General features: G+C 39.7%; 1 protein-coding gene across 2 annotated transcripts; it reads left to right on the forward strand.

The window, feature by feature from the left end:
• Positions 1 to 730: 730 nt before the first annotated feature.
• Positions 731 to 10234, forward strand: cep70 (centrosomal protein 70). 2 transcript variants are annotated; one of them, XM_084347422.1, is made up of 17 exons: positions 731 to 847; positions 1163 to 1183; positions 1574 to 1673; positions 1999 to 2122; positions 4549 to 4729; positions 5027 to 5202; positions 5512 to 5571; positions 5663 to 5759; positions 5838 to 5926; positions 6018 to 6095; positions 7324 to 7411; positions 7566 to 7718; positions 7810 to 7962; positions 8208 to 8376; positions 8492 to 8600; positions 8689 to 8768; positions 9059 to 10234. In XM_084347422.1, the coding sequence occupies exons 2-17, from the start codon at positions 1175 to 1177 to the stop codon at positions 9118 to 9120; spliced, it is 1728 nt and encodes a 575-aa protein (XP_084203548.1). In that variant the 5' UTR covers positions 731 to 847; positions 1163 to 1174; the 3' UTR covers positions 9121 to 10234. The 2 variants fall into 2 exon arrangements, with proteins under 2 accessions (XP_084203548.1, XP_084203549.1); XM_084347423.1 differs by lacking the exon at positions 1163 to 1183.
• Positions 10235 to 10538: the final 304 nt, after the last annotated feature.

Raw genomic sequence — 10538 nt, forward strand, 5'->3', positions numbered from 1 at the left:
ACCAAAATCATGGACATAGGTCTTCAACAAAAGCTAGGGCAAGCACTGACTTAAGCACCCCTACTTCTGCCTTAATGTGCAGAGACAGTCATAACAGAAGAACAGATGTTGTTTGTTTTGCTCTAAACATCGAAAAATGATATTTGAAAAGTCAACAGCAATGTGTTTGAACAGAAGCAAACTTTCTTCGAAAGGAAAAAGAAACACCTAAAGGAAAGGAAAGATTTAATTTATTTTAAATCACACAGCAGCAATGCCATATGCCAACACAATTGTTTCACTTTTGGGGTATAATTTAGTGTTATACTGAAATCAAGGAGTAAGCTTTTGTACAGGTAAGCCAACAGGGAATGTTTGAAATGTCTGTAAATTGACAGAAGCCAGTTTATGTGTATGAATGTGTGTGTATGTCCCTGCAGGACACTACCACAGCACTGGGCAGCTCCTTCAGTGATAGACTGATACAAGTGTGTGAAGGAGAGGTATGGCAGGTCCTTCCTTCCTGCTGCTGTCAGCCTCTACAACCAGCACTGCTCCCAGTAGACCTCACTGTGCACTGTGCAATAAAAACTAGTGTAGTGTAATGTAGGACGGACAGAAAATGCAAAACGATTCTCTTGACTGTGGTATAAGTGGACATTTTGGGTCAGATCAGATCTGACCCATAACAGTGGTGCAAACACACCGATTGGTCAAAGAAGTCAAACAGCCTAATCCCATTGGTTTAGTACGATTACGTCACGGCGCCATTGTTTGAATTGCGGAAGAGGCTTGTCGCTCACAGTAAACACTCTGCTTTGTGTTATCGGAAAACTGGACAGCTGTCAACAGACACACAAACAATTTGGTAACTTACATAGTTATTACTGCCATGTCTGTCACTTTGTAAGTCCGCTAACAGGAACAAATACACAGCTAATACGTTGCAGCGTTACCTTGTTAGCTACAGAAGCTAACCGAGCCAAGTTGAAAATGCTAACTTGGATGCGTTAGTTTATTAACGTAGTGAAATGCAACTCTCGCTCAGTAGGTTCCTTGTATGCAGAATTAACCAGAATTATCACACATTTCCTGAAATGTATTATATCGACGTCGAATTCAGTCATTGCCAGTCATACCATAGCTGTCCGAAGACTTACACTGTGTGTTTTATTTCCTGCAGTGTGGTGAAGCGATGGAACTGGTAAGTCATCATTAACAAACTAGCATTATAATCAAATAGATGCTAGCGATGTATTAGAGGTGTGTGTGTGTGTGTGTAGGGGAGGTGTGTCTGACAGATCAGGGGGGAGTGGATCTCCTTTCATTCATTATTGAGGTGCTGTGGTGGCAGCTCCTCTCAGCTGTAGGCACTGTGAAACCTGATCACTAGTGGGTTTGACAGGAGGAAGGTGATCAAGGACTTTTAAGTATGGACAGCAGGACAGCACATTTTTTACAGTCAAGAAATAAGACATATGTGTATCTGTGGACTAATGGGCAGTTCCAGGTAGAGCTCAGATTTCTTCATCAGGTTCACATTGTTTGTGATGTTTGCTGAACTCATTTGATTTCATGTCCTTGTTTTCTGCAGCAGGAGCAGGTCGAATGGGACGATGTGAATAAACTCCTGCAACGTCATGGGTTTAAATCAGTGTATTTTGCAGATCCTGTCGAGAATAAGAACCTTTCTGGTAAGAAACAATGGTCAAATTTCTTAGCAACATAAAAGTATGTTTGAGTTAAATTAATGTGTCTGAAAAAAGTAAATCATGTTGTTTGATTGAATTGCTACATTGAGCAGAATATTAAAGTCTTTTTCTGTTTGAATACAAAATTAGTTAACTTAAGTAGCTTCTGTTGCCTCCTGCTGCCTAGTTTATTGTTGTCACGATGAAATTCCAGTTTGAAGAAACATTAGAAAATGATTGCAGATGCTTTCTTTTTTCGGAGAGGTTTGCAGATAATTGTTTTGGGAATGTCCGGTATAAATACTCTCATGACTCCACGTGTTCTTAGACTTGGTTCTGCTGGACAAGAAGTCAGCTGGTGAGATCAGGACAACTCTGAGGATGATGCTGACAGACTCAGAGAGGAGACAGGCGCTCATCCAGGAGCTCATCAAGTCCAACAACCAACTCAAGTTAGTCAAAAAAAATGATGTATTTACCATAGAAATTCAGATTTTATCCCAACAGTAAAGTATTACAGTAAGCACCAGCCTCATTGAATGACAGAAGAGTAAATGGGAGGTTTTTAGAGAGTTTGGATCTCTATGTAGATCTTGATGGATGCATGCAGGAAGCTTCCTTATATTGGAGATTTCCAGCAGTTGATAACCTGGGATTGAAATAGTGATAAATTAGAGTGCATGTGTTGACGTGCATGCAGCCTGCTGTGATGCGTCTGTTCTAGAAGCAGCAAGTGTAACCTAACCCAAAAATAAAGTAGTAAAAAAATGAAAGCATGACATTTTCTGGGCTTTTCGATATGCAAATACAAACTTCAAATCTTCCCATCTTGTGTTTTTCTTTTATGGCAGAGAGGAGTGACAAAGCAAATAATGAAAATAAAAGAAAATATTGACCACTTAAGAATGAATACATTAAGGAAAACCAGATACCTTAATGAACTCGAGGAGAAACCAAACATCTTTATTTCATCTGGAGAAGAGTTTTATTTAAAAAATGTATAATCATTTTAAAATGCATCAGAAAATGTGTGATGTGAAATACAAAAGTCCTACAATGGCAGTTAGTTTAGTTTGCTGCAGCAATATTAGGATGGCATTCAGAAACCAAATGTGGTTTCATACATGTTTATTTATTTTATCTGAATTAAGCATAAAAATCCCAAAACAATCAAGTAAGTCAGTCACTGGTATAATGGCATATTTCTTATCTGGATAAATTGTTATATTATTTTTATTTATTTATTTTTTAAACCTCAGTTAGCTTTCCAGACTGGACGTCTTGACATAGTTTAGAGATGTCACAATTAGAACAAATTTAATCTATTAAACAACAGAAAACTGTATTGTCTCATGTCTCCATCCAACACCAAAGAAATCCACCACAAAAGAGATGATTGGAAATAAAAAAAAGTATATGGCAGTATGATAGATTTATGTGTTCCTCCTACAGTGAGAACTCAGACTGAAGTAAAGCAGTGGACGAACAGCTGAGGGTCTTGACAGCGTATAAATTCCTGCAGTGTGTATTACTGTGGGTCTGTATCTATTTAATAATGTATCTGCAGTGTGTGTCGACCACCTGTCCTCCTGTCATCTAATCTGATCAACACCACACGAGAAATTCTCCTCCTGAGTCCTACAGCTCAGTGCAGGTATGAAGTCTCAGCCTCAGGCTGGGTAGGTGCCAGCAGAGTGAGAAGTGATGACAGGGAAACCAGCTGACTGTAATACTGGTCATACATCTTAAATATTGTATTTTTAAGCCTGCTGTGTTTCATCAGTGTATGAAATCAGATGTTACCAGCCTCAAATATATATCTATATTTCAGAAATGACTATGTCTATTTAGTAATAACAATTAACAACATTTAAAAATAACAATTCCAATAACAAAGGTCTCAACAAAAGTAGAGTTTAGGTATGGGTGTTGAGTAAAGGTGTCACAAATCTCCATATCCATAATTCAATCAAATTTTTTTAACTTATCTTTTTAGTTTAAACATTTTATTTCAACACTGACAGCTATGCTAGGGTTTGACTAGCTCAAATGACATTCACTAAAAATAAAGATTCCAGAGTTCAACCAAAATTACCAGCCTTCAGTGATTCAACAATAAACAAAAGATTCAGTTTGTTCAGTTTCTCAAATCTGTCCAGAGTGAACCCTCTTCACAAACATATTAATAAAGGATCTCTAAAAAGGTGAATAAACCAACATCTCTGACGCTGTCAGAGTTTCCTCTGGTACCAGTCAGCTGATGTCTTCATCACACAGGAGAAGAGTCTGAAGGTGGCGCTGCAGGCTAAGTCTAAGCTAGCTGCAGGCTAAAGCTAAGCCAGATGTGTCATCTTTGAAGAGATTTTTTTTTGTTCCAAAGGACTTGTGTCGGACACATGCAAATAGGTGGGCCGAGATTGTGGAATCGGCAAATCTGTTTTTGATTTCGATGATCAAAATTAAAATCTCGTTTTGATAGAATTTTCATTTAGAGTTGAAACTGTGGCACCCTCAGTGTTGAGGCTGTGATGAAAATTGCTATTAAGCTGCATTATGGAAAACAATTTTGGAGCTTGAATCATAATAGGGACTTAAAGTCAGAATATCTCGGCCACTGCTGCTTCCATTTTGACATCTTTTTTAATCTCTTTATATTTATGGAAGTGCATCACTAAATCTCAGGTGTATCCTTTTAGATTGCTTTATAGTGAAGGTGTGCATTAAATGCATGGTTAGTCTCTCTGACCTGTTCTTTGATCACATATATTCTGAAATCAGTCATCATGTTGGTCATTTTAATCACACCCAACCTTATCTGAGTGCTGTTGTCAGCACTTGGTGCATTTAGAGATTGAAACTTCTGTGTGTGTGTCTCTAGAGAGGAGGCTCATGAGCACATGGGCAGAGCAGCTCAGCAGTCTCAGAGGGTCACAGAGCTGGAGGAGCTACTGGATGTGGTGAAGACCAAAGTCCAAGACCTGGAGGACCGCTACCTCGGCAAGGCTGTCCAACAGCACAGCCACACTCAACAACTGCAGCAGGAGAAACAGGAAGCACAGGTTTGTTAACAAACTACCACAACAAGCCACTTCAGGCTGAGATATGCTGCTCAGAGACCGCACAGTTTTACATACATGAGTGATTACCTAATAATTTAGAAATGTGGGTAAATAACTGTTGTATTTTTACCATAGCTTTCAGAAAATCAACCCTGACAGATATTTTTCAGAAGATACAGATTTTTAATTTTGTATAATGATGTAAAAAATAGGCTAATAGATTGTGTATATTTGTTATTAATCAGTTTCAGTCAGAAAATATTTTCTTCTGAGTGAGGAAAAAAACCTATTTTCTAGAAAGTGTGTCAGGTTCTGGAGCAGAAGCTGTCCAAACAGAGGGAGGAAGCAGCTCAGCTTGAAAGAAAACTTTATTTCACCATCAAAGAAGAAGAGCGGCGATCGGCTCGACAGAGTCAGACGTTCCAACACATCTGCAACAAAGTGATCAAGCAGAAGTCTCCTGCAGACCAGCAGTAAGAACATGACTGACTCACAGAGGCAGCCACTGTCTTTTTATTCTTTTTACTAACTGAACGGTGTAAAACATGAGCACACTGTGATTTTACTAAGATATTAATTAGCATATTTTGTGAGCTTCCATTAGGCTATGGCGATAGGGAATATAGAAACTAAGCAGCAGCCGTTGTGTGTTTCAATACAAAAAAAAAATCATAATTGAAGCTAGACTTTCCACAGCTTTCCGTTGCATCTCGTGGTCTTGTTCAGACAGGAAATGATCTGTTAGTTGATGGCTCCATCTCTCCTGGTTCTCGTGTCTGCAGGGTGTTGGATGTGATCGACTTCTATGAGACTAAAATGGCTCAGCTGCTGGATGAGCTCAGGTAACACATGCCGCCCAAAAACTGTAGAGATGAAACCCCCCAATGAGCACTGTTACTTCTGTCTGCACTAAGCTGTTCATTTTCACTCCAGGTCTGTCAAAGAAGCAGAAAGATCTGAAATGGCTCATCAGACAAGACTCGAGAAGGCATCCAGCAATGTTGCTCCATCTTCTAAAACTCTTCTCAAGGTTACTGACAAATATTTAGTCATTTTCAGATTGTTTGTTCCGTAAAGCAGCAGGTGATACTCTTAAATTTCCTCCAAGGCGTACCAGGACCAGCTAAAGGGAAGCAAAAGTCAAATAGAAGAGCTAGAGAGGGAGGTGGAGTGCCTGAAGCAAGAGTTGGAGGCAAGGTGTGTGTGTGTGTGTTGGAACAAACCTTTCTTGGAACAAACACATGAGCTATCATACCAGTGTTCATGCTGACTGTGTTTCTGTGTGCAGGCCAACACGCAAAGAGGTGAAGTTCTACAAACACAAACTCCGCTGTTTGGAGGGGTCGAACAAATGCAACAACACAAGGTAGGAACACTGATGATGCTCACTGTACCACAGGTGTGATGAGGACACTGACAGCAAAGTCCTCTCTGTGTATCTAATGCTTACGCTGCCTTCAGGTGTGTTAAAACCATTTAAACCATCCACTGATGTTCTACTCATGACGTTGTGAGGGAAAATGTTCTCATAACTGGAAGTTCCCTTTAGTTTTTTTGTCCAAGATTAAAAGACAATTATCTGTTTTTAAGAAAACAAGGCTATATCTGTTGTTTTCTTTCTTTGCATGTCAAAAATAAGAACACACATATTCTTTCAAAGGCTGCTCTGTAGCATAGGACCAGGCTTCAGTAGGCAGTACAGTGAAGCACTGCAGGTAGCTAGCATAAGCATTAAAGAGTGAAGACGTACACTTTAGTTGCTGTGTTGCATTCTCCAAATTTATAATTCAATTTGACTTAAAATTTCATGGTCACAATACAGTTCCATTTTTGATTTGGTTTGATTTTTTTTTTTTTTTCAGCATTGCTGTGTCGTTACAGTATCAAATCTGGATTTGTAAAGAGAAATAGATCTTTGGTTTCATCCTCCAACAAATCTCACTGACATTTTAAATTCTTCTTTAAAAACAAAGGCTATATGGTTTTAGTTGTGACAAAACCACCTTGTTTTTTTTTAAATGTACCACACTATATTGTCAAATTTAAATAATTTATTTAAATGTCATAACAATATTTCACCGTGTGTACACACCCACCCACATAGACACACTGCAAAAGTGTTTTTTGCATGTGAATAAGTCAAGCTGTACCCTTCCACCATCTAGTGACTTCTGAAAAAAGTGAAATTAAATGCTTATTTCAATGTTTTTTTGGAATTAGAATTGAAATTGTTACACCATTACACCTAACTGAACCATTGCTTATTTTTCTTGTAGTCATAATTTCTGAAATGTTTTAATTAGTTTAACATTCTATTATCAGTCAGCAACATTAAAACAGTTAGAAATAAGAAACTTAGAAACAAGTGTTATTGAAGGATGGATCATCTGTCTTACAAGTGCTGATAAACTGTGACAAGGGGGCAAAAGCCAGAAAGGTTGGGAACAACTGTCCTTAAGTCTTACTAAGCATGGTGGATTGATGTTCTGTCATCAACACTGAAGCTTGGCCCTCCAGTCACTATGTGACAAGAAGACTGCCACAGTAACCTCTGAGTTTTAATCTCCAGGTATCGATCTAACTTATCTCTGCAGATTGCAGAAAGAAGGCAAGACGACTGAGATCAGTGAGAACATCAGCGATCAAACCAGAGAAGCCAGTCAGTGTGCACACTATCATCATGTAAGTATATTGTTTGATTCCACAAGGTCTGTTAAGTTTTCTTAGCTCAGTATTTCCCGTCTTCTTTCACCTGGGGTCTGGTCCTTGTTGTTTTCTCAAATCTAATTTCTTTACTAAACATTACTAACAGGATTTGTCTTCTCCTGAATTCCAGCTGTTGAATGAGATCAGTTCTGTAGTGACCAATCCCAGAGCTCCGCTTCAACTGCACAGACAGAAAACCTGCTCTGTTGGTTTGGAGCAGGCAGAGTTTCACACCCTGGTCCCCACACTGGAGGTGTGGGCCCAGCAGCTCCACCTACTGAAGGTAAACACCACCTGCCTGCAGGCTTCAGTATCCAAATCTTCTACACTTGCTCTACTTTCTCAACTAGATTTCTTGTATGGAATGTTGGCAGGATCTGCAGCAGGGTTTAAATAAACTGACTAGCAGACTGATGCCCTGGCAGTCGATTGATAGTGACCATGGTGCAGCAGAAGCAGTGAAGGTGGAAGACATGATGTTGCTGGTGGACACCATGCTGGAAAACATCTCGACTGATGATGAGAAGGTAGAACACTGTAGTACTTTTGTACTACTTGCTTAAGGTAGTGTTTACATGATTGCCTTTTTTATTTTGAATGGTGCCTTGAAGGTTGTACATGAAACCTGCCACTGTCTCATATATAAGTAATTAAAAGTCACGTCTATAATGTGTGATAGCAGTTTGATGTGGTCATGAAGCATTATGAATGCATTATAAAACAATATGAATGAATGACTAGAAGTTTTGAAAGTGTTGCTGTGTGTGTTCAGGTGCTCAGGAGACCAACTCGATACACTCTGGGCTCCATAGTGTCCCACTTCCAGAAGCTGTTTGACGTCACCTCCCTCAGCGGAGTGTACCCACGTATGAACGAGGTCTACACCAGGCTGGGAGAGATGACCAACACCATGAGGAACCTCCGAGATGTTCTGGAGCTAGGTAACCCTCAGCTAGAATCCAAACTTCATGTGTTCTTTATTTAAACAGCAGTCCAGCAGGAATGACAGGACACTGGACTAAAAATGTTGAGTTGGTGTTGGTGCTTTTGTGTCAGACAGCAGGGTTCCTCCTGCTGAGGTCGTGAACCAGGTGGCCAGACTGGTTTCCTCCACTGAACACACTGCTGGATTCCATCAGCTGCTGGGAGAGGCTGACATTGACAGGTACACACAAACACAACACAGATATATTGTTTGAATTATTTTAGTACAGAGATACAGAAACCCAAAAATGTCCTTTCACTCTTTGCAGCATCATCGTCAAAGTGAAGCAGCATGACGAGTTCTTCCCTGCTTTCCATGCCCTCACCACGGACATTTTACAGACTCTAGGTATATGACACAATAAACACACCATGACAGCTGTGCCTTCTACTAATTTTGACTTGATTTGATCTATCAGCATTTTAGTACAAAAACAGGGCCCCTTCCTGTTTCAGTCTGTCAGATTGATTGAAACACGTGTTCAGCCTGAGGGGAAGCTACGCCTTAAAACTCACCTAACAAGAACAGGTTTATTTTTGAGGGATCCGTTTCCATTGTGACTAAGTTCAGACTTATTTAAACCTCCTCTCTGAAAAAGAGTTACTGAAAGTGTGCGTGTGTGTGTGTGTGTTTTTCAGGAGTGAGTCACCTGGACGACATCCTTCCAGCTCTGAAGTCGTTGAAACAAACAGCACAGTGACACGTTGCTCTGACTGAACTGACTGCTGTGTTTTTTTTAATGTGATGATTGTGGAGTGATTTTGTTTCTGATTCAAACTGAATATTTGGTCAAAGCTTCACAATGAAGAGACAATACCTACACCTACCTGTGTACTTCGCCATGCTACTGTCCATGAATGAATATTTTACTTTACATTCATTGGCACAGACACAGTCACCAGTAAGTTCATTCATGACTTCTGATGTCGTCCGTTGCAGTTTCTCAGCAGCTTTGTCAACAGATTTGAACATCTACCTGCCTTTTATAGATGCAGACTATCTGTATGGAGAATATGTTTTGTAATTTGGGTGAACTGACCCTTTAAACCGCCTACTTCAGTAGATTTTATAACCCTGTTTAATAAATCGTGCCTGCAGTGTGCTGCTCTCTGAAACAATGAGGTGCTAACAGACCACCACCTGCATTCATCTGTACATGACAGCATTAGACTAGCTCACATTACAAACATCATTTACTCAAGCCGGCTCTGTTTATTGAGACTTTCCTAACAGCACTGGTTCTCATTCATCTTAATACAGGATGAGGAAACATGCAGGGACTTACTTGCCCGTGTTATGTAATCCAGCACAGTTAGCAACATTTCTACTGAGTTACTTAGTTTTTATTCCTCTTTAATCCCAGGCTGAGACAAGGCTGGTCTCCATGCTGAATCTAATATGCCTTTATAATCACTGTTGTTGTGACTGTTTCATTTAAAGAACCAAATATGAAGAAACATATCACTGTCCTAATACAGACTGTCTGCACTGTGTATGCAGTCTTTATATTGGCCCCTCTCAACAAACTACAGCCTTTGAAGAGCAGAAGCACCCTCACCTCCTGCACCACCTGTTGACTCTGTCTCCTTTATTTGTCCAGAAATGTGTTTCAAATTGGTAATGTATCAGAGTCTGCTGACAACGACTTCCTGTCAAGAACTGGACTCTTTCTGTGAAACAGTCAAGTGGTTTTTTTACTGAGCTCTGAAACCCACACTGTGGTTTGAGGTTTGTCATGTTCATAGTGAAAAAATGTATTGCTATGTTATAGTTGGTTGTTTTAGTATGTGCAAAAACATTGAATGAGGTCATGATGCTGGAAACACCTCCACTGATTTGTGTTTTGTTTGCCTATCTGACATACATTAGGGACAGTTTAGTCACTTATAAAATACTTATCAAGGTTCAAATATTCATTTAACTGTCATTCTACAACACAGTCTCCTGTAAGGAATTGTAAGGTGTAGTCCAAAACCTGATTTTTTATTGAGTGTTAAGGATGAGCTGAGGAATGAAGCTGCTCTGTAGTCTGGTGGTAGACTGTGGCCACACTTCAACAATATCAATGTTGCTCTGAACAGTACCAGTGGTGTTCTGGGCTCAGTGATACGGTTGAAA

Source organism: Pagrus pagrus, assembly GCF_965226575.1.
Source record: "Pagrus pagrus genome assembly, chromosome: 24".
Classification (NCBI taxonomy): Eukaryota; Metazoa; Chordata; class Actinopteri; order Spariformes; family Sparidae; genus Pagrus; species Pagrus pagrus.